The sequence below is a fragment of the Gossypium hirsutum genome, chromosome D11 (genome assembly GCF_007990345.1).
Source record: "Gossypium hirsutum isolate 1008001.06 chromosome D11, Gossypium_hirsutum_v2.1, whole genome shotgun sequence".
Taxonomy (NCBI): Eukaryota; Viridiplantae; Streptophyta; class Magnoliopsida; order Malvales; family Malvaceae; genus Gossypium; species Gossypium hirsutum.
In genome coordinates, this window is record NC_053447.1 from 4,058,188 (window position 1) to 4,073,655 (window position 15,468).

General features: G+C 36.6%; 4 protein-coding genes and 1 pseudogene across 5 annotated transcripts; 4 read left to right on the top strand and 1 right to left on the bottom strand.

Annotated features, from left to right (window-relative positions):
* Positions 1 to 1,019: 1,019 nt before the first annotated feature.
* LOC107912002 (pentatricopeptide repeat-containing protein At2g01390) lies at positions 1,020 to 4,079 on the top strand. Its single transcript, XM_016840030.2, has 2 exons — positions 1,020 to 1,950; positions 2,695 to 4,079. The coding sequence occupies exons 1-2, from the start codon at positions 1,221 to 1,223 to the stop codon at positions 3,699 to 3,701; spliced, it is 1,737 nt and encodes a 578-aa protein (XP_016695519.2). The 5' UTR covers positions 1,020 to 1,220; the 3' UTR covers positions 3,702 to 4,079.
* A 959-nt stretch (positions 4,080 to 5,038) lies between these two features.
* LOC107912001 (cold-regulated 413 plasma membrane protein 1) lies at positions 5,039 to 7,010 on the top strand. Of its 2 annotated transcripts, none has more exons than XM_016840026.2 (4): positions 5,039 to 5,579; positions 6,315 to 6,422; positions 6,508 to 6,578; positions 6,664 to 7,010. In XM_016840026.2, exons 1-4 carry the CDS (start codon positions 5,488 to 5,490, stop codon positions 6,888 to 6,890), a joined length of 498 nt encoding a protein of 165 aa, XP_016695515.1. In that variant the 5' UTR covers positions 5,039 to 5,487; the 3' UTR covers positions 6,891 to 7,010. The 2 variants fall into 2 exon arrangements, with proteins under 2 accessions (XP_016695515.1, XP_016695518.1); XM_016840029.2 differs by having other exon boundaries at positions 5,048 to 5,579; positions 6,315 to 6,417; positions 6,664 to 6,988.
* A 133-nt stretch (positions 7,011 to 7,143) lies between these two features.
* On the top strand, positions 7,144 to 9,606 carry LOC107912000 (lysM domain receptor-like kinase 4; annotated as a pseudogene).
* Positions 9,607 to 10,206: 600 nt separating this feature from the next.
* LOC107911995 (lysM domain receptor-like kinase 4) lies at positions 10,207 to 12,877 on the top strand. The gene has a single exon (XM_041105578.1). The coding sequence runs from the start codon at positions 10,747 to 10,749 to the stop codon at positions 12,637 to 12,639; it is 1,893 nt and encodes a 630-aa protein (XP_040961512.1). The 5' UTR covers positions 10,207 to 10,746; the 3' UTR covers positions 12,640 to 12,877.
* LOC121223643 (serine/threonine receptor-like kinase NFP) lies at positions 12,853 to 15,357 on the bottom strand. Its single transcript, XM_041105579.1, has one exon. It carries the CDS (start codon positions 14,845 to 14,847, stop codon positions 13,000 to 13,002), a length of 1,848 nt encoding a protein of 615 aa, XP_040961513.1. The 5' UTR covers positions 14,848 to 15,357; the 3' UTR covers positions 12,853 to 12,999.
* Between the last annotated feature and the right edge of the window lie 111 nt (positions 15,358 to 15,468).

Sequence of the window (15,468 nt, forward strand, 5' to 3'; positions counted from 1 at the left end):
CCGAGACTTGTGAGTGTCCAAAATGGACAATATGTTGAGTGCTGTCCAAATTTCAGTATGTGCAACAATTGGGAGAGTTGTCCGAATCCCGATCACCACATAAATAACATGATGATCGGTGTGGTTCTTGCTCTTAGTTGAGATGTTAGCAGTTGAGTCTTTCAAGAATAACTCTTGGAAGGATTTTGTTAAAAACGTGGCATCGTTGATCAATGGATGGAGATCAGAGTATGAAAGGGAGCATTAGGCAATTCTATTTTGATTCCTCCTGGCAAACTATTATTACCATAACTAGCAAGATGTCTCTGGTTTTCCCCACGGAAATTTAATAGCGTTTGTAAGTTGTAACATGATGTTATGATTGAAATTTTCTGTTTTTACTTCTTTTTTTCCCCCTTAATATCTTTGACATATGCAGCTTAAGGATAATTCAAGGGCTTACATGCTATGAGGATTTAAGATAGTATAGATATAACAATAGGAAATGAGAAATTGTTAATAGCTTGAGGAAAAAAAAAACAGAAAACCCAACAAAAATAAGAAGAGGAAGAAGCTCGAAACTTGAAAGTTGTCTATCAAGAAAAGAAAAAATAAATGTATACTCTGAAGCTTAAAACTTATTGACAATTAATCTGGATTGGAAATTTTAAATTCATTGGTTGCCATTTTTTAAATTTTATTATCAATGTCAAATTTATGGACGAATATTATTTTAAAAACGTGTATTTTTTGCTCAATAATATATTTTGTCTGAAATTTAATCAAGCTTTAATAATATTGTCGGATTAAAATAATTATTCAATACCTAAATTTGATTTTAATGTTCAATTTAGTATTTAAATTCTTTTTATTTCAATTTAGTATTTAAGTTTATTTCAATATTTAATTTGGTATTTAATTTTTTAATTTATTATTTATGTTTTTCTTTTTTCTTAGATAAGTATATAAGTTTCGATTTAAGTTCAATTTAATATTTAAATTTTTTTTATCTCAAAAAATAAAGTATAAATATTCATTGTGGACTTAAAAAGGTACCAAATTCAAGTACCAAATTCAAAATCTTCTCAAGCTTTTCGACATTTTGTATTGGCCTCAAGCCTTTCCAGGTTAAATAAATCAGCAGTCTCCCAGCGGTCGTCAACTCCTCTCGGCTCCTCAGCCATTGGGATTAAAAAGCAGAAGCTTTTCCATGAAAAACCTCTCATCTGTGATCTCACTACATGTTGAGAATAAATTATCTCCATGGACTTGCTGCAAATTTCAGAAATTGGAATCGTCCCCTCAAATTTTTACATTCCCTTCATCAAAACAAACGCAGAAAACCACGCACCAAACATAAGTTTACCAAAGCCTTGAAAACTCCAATGAAACCATTTGATGTTGAGCCAAAAGTTTACATGAGAGACACGATCTCAAACATTTACAAAATCCTCAAGTACTCAACTTGGGAATCGGCTGAAACCCAACTGAAACAGTTACCCATCAGATGGGACTCTTTTACAGTCAACCAAGTCCTCAAAACCCACCCACCAATGGAAAAAGCTTGGCTTTTTTTCAACTGGGTTGGTAAAGTTCAAAGCTTTAAGCATGACCAGTTCACTTACACAACAATGCTTGACATTTTTGGAGAAGCTGGGAGGGTTTCATCAATGAAGTATTTATTTCAGCAAATGCAAGAAAAAGGCTTAAAAATTGATGCTGTTACTTATACTTCGATTTTGCATTGGCTTTCAAAGAGTGGAGATGTTGATGGGGCCGTGGAAACGTGGGAGGAAATGAGAGGAAAAGGATGTTTTCCCACTGTTGTTTCATATACAGCTTATATGAAAGTTTTGTTTGATAATCAAAGAGTTAAGGAAGGTACTGCTGTTTATAAGGAGATGCTTCAGTCTGGTATTTCTCCAAATTGTCACACTTATACAGTGCTAATGGAGTATCTCTTTGGGGCTGGTAAGTTGATGAAGGACTATTTTGAGTATTGCTGGCTTCCTGTTTGTTGATATGTCTAAATGAGATGCACAATTGCTCTGTTGCCTATAATGATGTAGCTAGTTGTAATTTAATGACTGTATATGTAATTAAAACGTTGACAGTGCATCAAATATAAAGTTAGGATGTTCATATGCATAGGTAACACCGCTTTCATGGCATTGTATGTTTTAATTAATGAGGAATGAATGTTCTGTTCATGATACTCCCTTTGGTTCATTTGAGAGATTTTAAGGTAATGAGAAACACCAATGTCAAGGGAGGGGAGGAGAGCCCAAGAGAACATGGTTGGATCTTTTTGTTCAAACAAGGCCTAGTTTGAATGCTTGATGTAATTTTCTTGAATCTTTTTGTGCATCTGATTTCATGCTTCATATCCGAGCATGCTATCTATTGAAAACTCAGATTATCTAAAACTCTTGAAAACTTCAGCATTATGGTAAAGGCCCAAACGGTGTGATGACTCGCATTCATAGGCTCTTCATCTTGTTTATTTTAAGATCATATTTTTAAGTGGTCACAATAGTACAATTAATGTGAAAGCTTATATCTGAGTTTGTCAATAGTTTTCTTTGATCAAGAAATGTACTTGTACATTTTTTTGTGGTTTGGCATTATAAGAGATGAATAAATTTGCTTTGGCTATATCTAGCTGTCTTTGCTGGAGTATAATGCTTACAAGGATGATGTTGGTGGTGGATCCAGGCAAGTACGAAGAAGCCCTTGAGATTTTCAGCAAAATGCAAGAAGCCGGAGTTAAGCCTGACAAAGCTGCATGCAATATTTTGGTTGAGAAATGTTGCAAAGCAGGGGAGACATGGCCAATTATCCAAATCCTTCAGTACATGAAAGAAAATCATCTTGTCCTCCGGTACCCCATATTTCTATTAGCTCTTGAAACTTTTAAAGCTGCTGGCGAGAGAGATGCCCTCCTCAGGCAAGTTCATCCTCATATCTCTGTTGAATGCATTGACAATGAAAGGGTAGTTGAGTATAAAGGAAATGATTTTGAAGATCCTTCAAGTTTAGACAGAGGACTAGTGTGGGTTCTCTTGAAAAAGCAAAATCTTCAAGCTGTTGACAGTTTACTTACTGAATTGATGGATAAGACTATAAAGTTGGACTCTGAACTGATGTCAGCCATCGTACACGTAAATTGTGGTCACTGTAGGGTGGATGGTGCTTTATTGACCTTCAAATACAGTGTGAAAACAGGTATAAAACTTGAGAGAACTGCGTATCTTGCTTTGATAGGCTGTTTAATACGATCGAACACGTTTACTGATATAGTTGAGATAGTTGTGGAAATGACTAGCACTGGACATTCTCTTGGAGTTTATCTAGCTTCACTACTAATTTATAGGCTTGGTTGTGCTAGAAGGCCAACTTGTGCCGCAAAGATTTTTGATTCACTGCCTGATGATCAGAAATGTGTTGCTACCTACACTGCTTTGGTTGGCGTCTACTTTGCTGCTGGCACTGCTGATAAAGGACTTAAAATATACAAAACAATGCGAAAGAAAGGGATTTATCCTTCTTTAGGCACATATTGTGTTCTAGTAGCTGGTCTTGAGAAACTCAGTAGAGTCTCAAATGCGGAAACATATAGGAAGGAAAAGAAAAGCCTATGGAAGGATGCTTATTTCCGCGAATCCATTCCTATGGAGGAAAAGATCTGTGACCTCCTATTTGCTAGAGATGTGGTATCTTGATGAACTCGTCAGATTCTATTCGGAGATTAAATATCAATCACAAGACAAAGTTACCGCTACTATTTTAAGGTGTTCATGACTCAAAATCTGGATTTTATTTGCAGACTCGTTTTAATGGAAGTGTTTCCAATGGAAGATTACTGAAAATCTAGAGGGAAAAAGTGTGGTTGATTTAGTCCACAGATTCAATCTATTTTCTGTTGATCATACTGATAGGACTTGTTGATGACATGTTGAACAAATGTGTGTTACATTTTGAATGTGATCCCAAGTGCCAGCGATTTACAAAGGCTTCTATGGTCTGTGAATCACACAACATTGGCTAATCTTCTTGTAAATCTTTTTAACTGCAATGGCTGAAACATGGTTAAACTTCAATTATCATTTTGAACACTTACATTTTTTAACATTTTTTTTTCTATTATCATTTCAAATTAGAATGATTTATTTTATATTTCTTATTTTGTTTTTCTCCCACTTTTCTCTGCTATCAAATATGTTAAGAATTAATTTTCTTTTCATTTTTTCGGTCTCTATCTATTTCCCTACATTTTGACTGGATAAGCATATCCTAAATATGCATCTTTATATTTTTCATATATATATATATTTATAATTTAATCTTTCTACTATTATTTTAAAGTATTTATACTTTTTTAAATTCAAAATTTAAGGTTCAATTTTAATATATTAATTTTTTTTGTTAAATTCATTAAGGTGACATTTTGCAATTAAAATAATACACTTAGTAATTATGTAATAAAAATAATTGTGTTATAATGAAACTGAATTTAACATAAGAATTTTAATAGTTTTAGTAATTGTAAAGGACTAAATTCTAAATATACAAAGAGTATAAGAACTTGAAGGATATTTTACCCTTAAATGTTTCAAGTTATATTTATTACATTGGTTTTCATGTTTATAATAAAAAAAATTATCATAAAATTGAGTTCGAACTCTTAGTTTTACAAATTTACTTGGACAATAATAACATGTTCTTTTTTGGACTTTGGATAATACTTTTAATTTAATAGATGTAGACCCTAAATCTTTCCCACTGAATTTTTATTCTCAATCTTGTTTTCAACTCCATAGCTTTTAACATAAAAAAATAATATACTATTAATTTAATATTTGAGTTTAGTATTCAAATTAAACAACATCCCAATAAAAATTTGGCATGGTCTAGTAAAGAAAAATATAGGTTCTTAATTGGAAAAAAAAAACGTAAGTACCAAATTGAATATTAAATTTAAACTCAGGTACTAAATAGTATATTAAACCAGAAAAAGCTATTGCTTTTGCATGTTTAACAGATAGTCTCACCATAGGCAAGATAGTGACTGAAATGTTAATGGCTAAAGTTTTATGAATGTATCATTAGTTTCCTTTGTACCTTTCCCTTTGTTTGATGCTGTGGACTATCCGTAGGCCTTAATTTTGGAGTTTGGGATAGAGATTCAGCTTCTTCTCCTACAAAGCTTTTAACTGAATTTTCGTTTCCATTTTTTCGTTTTTCTCCTACGAAGAACAGGGAATAATCATATATCAAGATCCTGATCTCAAATATGCAAGGGCTACATATCTGCCACGTGGCACATATTGTGGGTAGACAAAACACTTCGGGTTCTAGATATCCCGACCATGAAACCAATCAGGCGACAGAAGCCAACATCGTATTTCCAAAGCTCTGTTGAATGACAAGACTAGACTTTTAACTGGAAGAGTCTTTTAAAGTTTTGATAAACATTACTTAAAAAAAAAAAGGAAAAAAAAGAGGAATATGGGGATGAAAGTGAACAGTTTTTCTGATTTGAATTTTGGATCTACTGGGGCACGATCCGCTTTTCAATGGGGTGGCACCATTTTTGCTTTGTGAGTTAACCCACTTCTTGCTTGCTTTATTTAACTTTCTTCTCCATATTGTTGCATTGATTATCTTCTCTTTCTTTTTTGATCAATTTTGGGTTGGCAAAGTTAGGGTTCTTTTTTTTTTGGGGGGGTGGGGGGTGGGGTTTCTACAATGGTTCAAAGATGATGATTTGGTTGTATGATCAAGTAAAATATTAGTTTCTTTTCCTTTAATTTTAGATGAAAACTAGTGATATTCTCCTTAACCAGAAATGCTGGCAATCTGTTGATGCCAACTGGGGTACTCTTCTTGCATAGGATTTCAATAATTCAGCTACTTTTGCTGTATTCTAGGATTAAAGTTTGAGGATGCTTTGGGGTTTAAAATTCTTAGAAGGATATGATAAAGGATTAAGTTTTGAAGGCTTTTGGGATGCTGAAATTCTAACAAGGATTGTCATATCGTCATACTCGTCCGAAGATAGAAATGGTGGTTCCTCATATGCATCGATATAAATGGTTTAGGATCAGAACCAGATCTGCTGGAAAAGAAAGAGTAAAGAGATACAAGAGACACAATTCATCAAAAATAGATTGACCAAACTACACAATACTAAAAAAATAGAGAAGAGTTTGTTTGATCTCTTGACTTCATTATTTAATTATTGTCAAGCATGCCTTGAACATGCTTGGATAAGCAAGTAGTACTATGTGATATATGAACAGATTATTTTTGTATATTATTTGCTTTCTCTACAGATTTTTATTACTCATGAACCGTATAGGACAGAGATCGCACATGCTGACTAACCTCCTAGTATTATTTCTCCTCGCCAGTTTCCCAACTGTACTCTTCAAAATCGTAAGGTGCTTGTCGATATACAATATTGGTCTCAGTTGATTAGTATCGGTTTCAGTGTTTTATAGTGTCATATTTACTAAAATGATGCAGAGGCCAATTTGGTTGCTGGGTTGCGTTTCTTGCTGTTGCTTTGCACCTGTTTTTTCCAGATACCTTTCCAGGTTTGAAACAACATTTTAAACGTATGCATACACCTGTTTTACATCTCACTTCGGATAATGATATTCTGTTTGTTGAATGTAACAGTTTCGCGTTTCATCCTTTTTGTCATTACGCCAGATTGGTTGGCCGATAGATTTCGAGATGACATTGTACCTGGCATCCTGTGTCTTGTAATCACGATTTTAGTTACCCTACTTGAAATCCGCGGAGTAGGAGGATTAGAGAATTGTGAATGCAGTTGTTATTGTTTTAGTTATTGGTTCGGTATAGCTTGCTTAGTATGCATTACGATATCGTATCTTGCCACTTAGAAGTATTGAGAAGTTCAGTGGGAGAACATTGTTTTCATTTTTACTTTTGCTTGGGCTTTTCTTATAGCTTCTCAATGTGAATGAACTTTTTCAACAAATTAGAATGTCTTCTTGCTTGAATTTTTCTTCACTTCATATATTTTCGGAACATCCATATCCATAAAATTAATTAAAAACCTGTAGATATTTGAATCTATTTTTCATCCCGAAACCTCTCTGCTTCATTTGCCCTTGATATAGTTATAAAAATCTAGATCCAAATTTGAAATGATCTAAACTAAAAGCGATCAAAACTTGAAATTATTGAACACACTTGAAAACTTGAACTTTTCTGACGGTTTCGACAGTCGGATTTGACCAACCAGGCAACCAACTAGCACCCATAGCAATAAAGTTTTCAACTTTGGCTTGTCTGCAAGTTGGAACAGAAGGGGAAGAAAGAGAGAGATTCGGAAGTGGTAAACCACATAAAGAGAATACTTATTATACGCGTATATCGTGTTTTTCTTATCCCACCAAACTGCTTTATTACAAAATCCAATATGTTGACTATTCTTCAGTTTCACGTAGTTTTCCAAAAAACCAATATATTCACCCATCTCCGAACAATTCTCCACAATCTAATATTCGGCCATGGATTCTTTGTCTCTCGTCTCTCTTTTAACCCTCTGCTTATTTTGCTGCTGTTCCTTGATTCAAGCTCAGCAGCCTTATGTCGGAAAAAAGACAACAGATTGTCGAAATCCAGACACTTCAGATTCTGTTCTTGGGTACACCTGTAACGGCGTAAACAGGAGTTGCCAAAGTTACCTGGTTTTCAGATCCCAACCCTTGTTTAACAACGTTACATCAATCTCGAATCTCTTATCTTCTGATCCATCTCAAATCGCCGCCATAAATGAAGTTTCTGAGACAGCAACATTCCAAACAAACCAGATGGTTATAGTTCCAGTCAACTGTTATGTTCTGGTGACCATTATCAGAGAAACACAAGTTACATACTTCAGAGTGGAGATGGGTATTTTTTAATTGCAAATAGCACTTTCCAAGCCCTTTCAACTTGTCAAGCTATACAAAACCAACAGCCTGTGATTCCATCTGAAAGTTTGACCCCTGGAATGAGAATTACAGTTCCTGTTAGATGTGCTTGTCCCACAAGGAATCAAACAGATGTTGGAATTAACTATTTGTTGAGTTATCCAGTTGCTGAAGGTGAGACTGTTTCAAGTATTAGTGCATTGTTTGGGGAGGATCCTGAGAGGACCCTTGAAGCTAATCAGCTTCCTGATCCCAGTTCCACCATTTTTTTCGAGACTTCACTTTTGGTTCCTCTCCGTAACCCTCCGTCTAGAATCACAGTGCCTTCTCCACCTCCACCGCCACCACCGTCACCATCACCACCAAATTCCACCCCGAGTGGAAGCTCAGACAGAACATGGATTTATATACTTGCTGGTGTTCTTGGGGGAGTTGGTCTCATATTGGTTGTTTGCATGGTGATTTTCTGTATGTTCTTCAGCAAAACAAAGAAGAAAACCGATCCGATCATTAGCTTGGAAAGCTTCGAGGCTTGTGAAAAACCATTGGAGAAAAGCTTGGAGGATGGATCTCAGGCCTTCTTGGATAGTATGTTAAGTATAGCTCAATCAATCAATCTCAAAGTATACAAATTCAAAGAATTGCAGGTTGCGACAGATAACTTCAGCACCAGCAATCATATCAAAGGATCGGTTTACCGCGGTGTAATCAATGGTGATTTTGCAGCCATCAAGAAAGTTCATGGAGATGTCTCAAAGGAGATACAACTGTTAAACAAGGTCTACCATTCGAATCTTATTCGCCTTTCCGGAGTTTGTATCAATGACGGGAACTGGTACCTGGTTTATGAGTATGCTGCCAACGGCACATTGAGCGACTGGATCTTTAACAGAGACGACAGTGGGAAATACTTAAGCTGGAAAGACCGAATTCGGATTGCATTAGATGTAGCAACAGGACTTAACTACCTGCATAGCTTCACCAATCCTCCTCATGTCCACAAGGACCTAAAAACCAGCAATGTTCTTCTTGATGGTGATTTCAGGGCTAAGATTACCAACTTTGCTATGGCGACGTCAACCGAAGGGCGAGAAGGCGAATTTGCATTGACAAGGCACATTGTTGGAACAAAGGGTTATATGGCTCCCGAGTATTTGGAAAATGGTTTAGTCTCCACAAAGCTTGATGTTTATGCATTTGGGGTTCTCTTGCTCGAAGTAATAACGGGAAAAGAGGCGACAGCATTTTATAGCGATGAACATAATAACTTATCAGACAGATTGAGCAATGTGGTAGAGAATGGAAAGGAGGGTTTGAAGCACTTGATTGAACCCTCTATGCTAGAGAACTATCCTGCAGAACTTGCCGTGGTTGTTGTCCAATTGATAAATAGTTGCTTGAAGCAGAATCCAACAGCTAGGCCTGCTATGGATGAAATCGTGCAGTCGTTCTCCAGAATTCTGACTAGTTCATCGACATGGGATTTGTCAAGCAACATGTCATGGTCTCAAACATCTACTGGGAGCTCTTGATGACACTGTGACTGAAATGGAATATCATGTTAGTTTTAGTGAGTTTTTTAGCTTTTATTTATTCATCAAATGTTTGCAAGTTTTTTCATGCATATTACCAAAACTCTGTTGGACCTCTTAATCATACGACTTTCTATATCCTCGTACACTCAATCTCCATGTTAACCATCAGTTTCTGCTTTTTGTATTTGCTCCTAAATAATTTTTTTTCCGTTCTTTTTGATAAAAAGTCTGAACTTATCCATAGCCCCTCTTAACCCATAAATAGAAGTATAATGCATTTCAGTATTCTCGAACTCATATCCTCCTACATTGACAACAATAATCATATTAATCGAACTAAAACTCAAATCTCATTTGGCTAAACAATTTGTTTTCTTCCTTTAACATAATAGAGCTCGTCGGCTGAGTCAAAGGTCCCCGACAATGACAGTTGAATAATTACATTTTTGTAATATCTAATTTGAACTACTAATTATGAATTAAAAAAAATTGAGATTTTAGTTTTTTTATTTTAATTTGCAATAATTTAATATCCATATTTTACAAAACTAAAAAGATAATTCAATTATTAGTAAAATTTAGAAGTTCTGATTAAAATTTTAAAAATTTTGAGAAAATTAAACTAATTAAAACTTAAAAGTTCTGATTAAAATTTTTGAAGATAGTAAAAATTTTCGAGGCAAAGGCCTCTTCCATTCCTGATAGCATGTAAAGACAAGTTAACTTTACTGGCGGCTTTGACAGTCTCATTTGACCAAGCAATAATGTTTATCTTCATATCGTCTGCAAATTGCGACAGAAGGGGAAGAAACAGACAGATGCGGTCAACCCTTGGATGGGTTACTGAATTTAATCATTTTTTAATTATAAAACCAATCAAACCCAAAGTCAACTTTGTAATTCAATATTATAATTTTCACTTCGATGTTACGTATCTGAAGACTTCTTTTAAGTTTCAAGCTTGGAAATGGTAAGCCAACCTACACAAAACACCTGTCATTACGCGTACTTTATACTTCCTTTCTCTATCACATATTATAATTATTTTTCCTATTCTGTAATCGTTTAGCATTGATTGATTGATTATTATCAAAAAGTAAAAAAGTTTAGCATTGATTAATGTTTCAGTCGCCCACCAATCTCCCTGTGTAATTCTCCATTACAAATTCAACATGATGCAGGCTTGTTAGACTATTCTTCAGTTCCACATGGTTTACTAAAAACCAACATATTATATATTCACCCATCGAGAAAACATATTCTCTGTAATCTAATATTCGGCCATGGATTCTTTGTCTCTTATTTCTCTTTTAACCCTCTGTTTATTTTGCTGTAGTTTCTTGATTCAAGCTCAGCAGCCTTATGTCGGACGAAAGACAACAGATTGTGAAAATCCAGACACTTCGGATTCTGTTCTTGGATACACCTGTAATGGCGTAAGCATGAGTTGCCAAAGTTACCTGGTTTTCAGATCCCAACCCTTGTTTAACAACGTTACGTCAATCTCCAATCTCTTATCTTCTGATCCATCTCAAGTCGCCACCATAAATGAAGTTTCTGAGACAGCAACATTCCGAACAAACCAGATGGTTATAGTTCCAGTCAACTGTTCATGTTCTGGTGACCATTATCAGAAGAACACAAGCTACACGGTTGGGGGTGGAGAAGGGTATTTTTTGATTGCAAATAACACTTTTCAAGCGCTTTCAACTTGTCAAGCTATACAAAATCAGCAGCCTGGGATTTCAACTCGAAATTTGACCGCTGGAACGAGGATTACAGTTCCTCTTAGATGTGCTTGTCCTACAAAGAATCAAACTGATGTTGGAATTAACTATTTGTTGAGTTATCCAATTGCTGAAGGTGATAGTATTCAAGGTATTAGTGAATTGTTTGGGGCGGATCCTGAGAGGACCCTTGAAGCTAATCAGCTTCCTGATCTCCGTTCCACCATTTTTTTCTTCACTTCACTTTTGGTTCCCCTCCGGGATCCACCGTCTAGAGTCACAGCACCTTCTCCGCCTCCGCCGCGGGCTTCACCACCACCACCAAATTCTCCCCCGGGTGGAAGCTCAAACAGAACATGGATTTATATACTCGTTGGTGTTCTTGGGGGAGTTGGTCTCATATCGGTTGTTTGCATGGTGATTTTCTGTATGTTCTTCCGTAAAACAAAGAAGAAAACAGATCCGATCATTAGCTCGGAAAGCTTCGAGGCTTATGAAAAACCATTGGAGAAAAGCTTGGATGATGGATCTCAGGACTTCATAGATAGCATGTCAAGTATAGCTCAATCGATCAATCTCAAAATCTACAAATTCGAAGAATTACAGGTTGCAACAGATGACTTCAGCACCAGCAATCATATTAAAGGATCGGTTTACCGTGGTGTGATCAATGGTGATTTTGCAGCCATCAAGAAAGTTCATGGAGATGTCTCAAAGGAGATACAACTGTTAAACAAGGTCTACCATTCGAATCTTATTCGCCTTTCCGGAGTTTGCATCAACCGGGGGAACTGGTACCTGGTTTACGAGTACGCTGCCAACGGTGCATTGAGCGACTGGATCTTTAACAGAGACGACAATGGGAAATACTTTAGTTGGAAAGACCAAATTCAGGTTGCATTAGATGTAGCAACAGGACTTAACTACCTGCATAGCTTCACCAATCCTCCTCATGTCCACAAGGACTTAAAAACCAGTAATGTTCTTCTTGATGGTGATTTCAGGGCTAAGATTACCAACTTTGCTCTGGCGAGGTCGACCGGAGGAGGAGAGGGCGAATTTGCATTGACAAAGCACATTGTTGGAACAAAAGGCTATATGGCTCCTGAGTATTTGGAAAATGGTCTGGTCTCCACAAAGCTTGATGTTTATGCATTCGGGGTTCTCTTGCTCGAAGTGATAACGGGAAAAGAGGTGACTGCATTCTATAGCGATGAACATATGAACTTATCAGACATATTAAGCAATGTGGTTGACAATGGAAGGGAGGGTTTGAAGGACTTGATTGAGCCCTCCATGCTAGAGAATTATCCTTCAGAACTTGTTCTAGTTGTCGTCCAATTGATAAATAGTTGCTTGAAGCAGAATCCAACAGTTCGACCTGCTATGGATGAGATCGTGAAGTCGTTGTCCAGAATTCAGACTGCTTCATCAGCGTTGGATTCATGAAGCAACATGTCATGGTCTTAAGCATCTACTGGGAGCTATTGATGACACTGTGACTGAAAGCGAACATCGAGTTGGTTTACTGAGCTTTTTAGCTTTTATTTATTCATCAAATGTTTGCATGTTTCCATAGGCCCCTCTTGAGTTAATTCATATCTTCAATGGCTGCAGTTGCAGTTTTTTGTTTTTCCACTTTCCATAATTGAATATGAAAAATAACTAATTGCAGGATTCATATTCACATTAATAAAACTTAGTCCAAAACATCTTCAAAACTGAAGACCAAGTTCAAACTGTATATTACAAAGTAGAACTATACATTGGTTACTACATAAACGGGAACCTACAGATTTTCTGCAACACCTAACGAGCAACGACTGGAACAATCATCTGGTCGAGTTCTGTTTCTATCCCCGAACCCCAAGAGCCTTCCGATATCTCGAAAGATGACTGAATAAGAACTGAAAGGCTAAAGACGATTTCAGCCATGCTTGGCCTAGCCAGAGGATTCTCTTGAGTGCAGGCCATTGCAAGTACTGCTAAGCTTAGAGCACTATCAAGGGGATAAAAGCTCTCCAAATTCGGGTCCATCCATTTTCTCAGCCTTTTTTCCCTTTTCTCTTCGATTTCCAAAACTTGCCTTATCTGCTTCCACAACATGAAAATCTCACCATTTTCTTTTGTTGTCATTGCTTTCTTTCCTGAAAGCAGCTCTAAAAGCACAACCCCAAAGGCAAAAACATCCACTTTTGGCATTATAGCATTTGCAATTGTTTCAGTCACAGAGAAATTAGAAATCTTGGCTTTAAACGTGGAATCAAGAAGTATATTACTTGTTCTGATATCTCGGTGGACGATGTTCGGTTGAGTGTGCTCATGCATGTATTGCAGGCCATTGGCAACATCCAGTGCTACTTGTAACCTCTGGCTCCAGGTGAGAACTGCAGCACGGCTCGAAGAACATGAACTTTTCGGATGCAACCACTTATCGAGGGATCCATTTTCAGCATATTCATAAACCAAGTAGCAATTTCCATCTGAATCAGCTGAGACACCCATTAACTTCACCAGATTTGCATGATTCACTTTCTGCAAAATCTTCAATTCCTTTGTAATATCATCCTTTGTTTTCTTTATGGCTAGCAGTTTCCCATCAATGGTGGCCCTATAGACTGTTCCTCCAATTCTGCAATGTTCATTGAGGTTCATGGTTGCCCCCATAATCACATGAGCCTCATACATGATTGGCTTGCCTAAGTAGCCTGAAACTCCAGGAAGCAGCTTATCTTGTATTATCTTTGGCTGGAAACTTTCGCTTTTAGTAAGATCCTTCACTGGAATCAAACCGACCGTCTCCGGAGACCAACCATTGCGCCTAAAGACCTTCTTTCTCTTATGTATTACCACACCTGCTAAAACAAGCAAACAGCCTACTATGCTTAAAACAACTATGAGGACCCCCCGGTGTTTAGATTTGCTTCCTCCAGAGAACTGAGTTTGCAAAAGCACTGGCAAGTCCGACACAGGGATCATCAATGGGGGAATCACAGCCAAGCTAATATCCTGGTAATCATTTAACTTATTTTCATCAATGATAGCTGGTGCTGATGCATTGAACTTGGCACTTACACTCCAAATATCGTCATTTGGTTGCCAGACATAGCTAATGAAATATTCAGTTTCATTCTTCAATTCAGCTTTTGAAGGGCACTTGCAGAACAAAGGAAACACAACTTTGTCACCAACCTGCAAACTTTTTGGATCTAGAGAAGGATTCATGTCTCCCACTGCAGTAAAATTGGTGAGATGCTCAAAAACAGTGGTTGAAACTATGTAATAAGTGTCACCAAACTTGATATCATACGTAATATTAGCAAAATAATGGTTCCTGGTGCAGCCACAAATTATAGGGACCAGCAACAGTTGGCCTGGGAATAACCGAGTATCTTCAGAAACCAAGTTGCTAGCTCTTGCAATCTCTTGAGGGCTAGTTCCGAACAGTTTGGCAATGTTTTGCAGGTCCAAATAGTCCGGTTCTTGAGCAAAATATGCTGTGTATGTCGGGCATGGGGCCGATGATCTCGAGCACCAAAAGTCAGCACCATTGCTGGATGATGGTTGAGCTCTGATATAGGAAGCAAAAACATAGTTAAGTACGAAAAACACAACTTGTAAGGATTGCCATTGATGAGAAAGGAACGAAATTGCCATAGCTTTTACGTTTCGAAAGATGAAAAAGGGCCTTAAGATGCTATAATGCTCCCTATACCCTTGTCTGGATATGCAATAAATTTAAACGTGTCACTTAAAAGTTAATGGAAAAGCTAAAAGTCGTTGCTAGTAGTGAATATGTGAGTTTATTTGGGGATAAAAATCTAAGCGGGCATTGTCTTTAGCTTTGAACTTAAATGATTACTTCGTTTTCATCTCCTGTCCCCAACACAGGAGAAAATTGAAAAGATGACAAAACTTCTATTAACCTGACTAGTTTCTGGATTATACTTCAATTTCTATTAGGAATCTTTTATTAGCATCGGATTAGTTTAATGCAACAACCCAAACCAGGACGGCACGCAGTTTTAGTCTCATATAAAATCTAAACTCATACATCAGCATTCACTCACGCTATAGGTTTAATTTGGGCAAATATTATGCTAAAATAATCATATCATCGCCGGACATTGAATATCTCGTTGGTTTTTATCGAAATATATTTCTCTAGAGACATCATTTGCTGGTTTTTTAATTAATCTCTATATCTTTTGACTTCGTATCTTAGATTACAAGCATTCAACTCAAGATTGTAGGAAGCTTTGAACAATGTTCTAAGAA

Coding starts and splice junctions, on each gene's coding strand:
- LOC107912002 (XM_016840030.2), top strand. CDS start 1,221: ATGTTGAGAATAAATTATCTCCATGGACTTGCTGCAAATTTCAGAAAT. Junction 1,951..2,694: donor GGAGTATCTCTTTGGGGCTG/GTAAGTTGATGA, acceptor TGGTGGATCCAG/GCAAGTACGAAGAAGCCCTT.
- LOC107912001 (XM_016840026.2), top strand. CDS start 5,488: ATGGGGATGAAAGTGAACAGTTTTTCTGATTTGAATTTTGGATCTACT. Junction 6,423..6,507: donor GTACTCTTCAAAATCGTAAG/GTGCTTGTCGAT, acceptor AAAATGATGCAG/AGGCCAATTTGGTTGCTGGG. Junction 6,579..6,663: donor TTTTCCAGATACCTTTCCAG/GTTTGAAACAAC, acceptor TGAATGTAACAG/TTTCGCGTTTCATCCTTTTT.
- LOC107911995 (XM_041105578.1), top strand. CDS start 10,747: ATGGATTCTTTGTCTCTTATTTCTCTTTTAACCCTCTGTTTATTTTGC.
- LOC121223643 (XM_041105579.1), bottom strand. CDS start 14,847: ATGGCAATTTCGTTCCTTTCTCATCAATGGCAATCCTTACAAGTTGTG.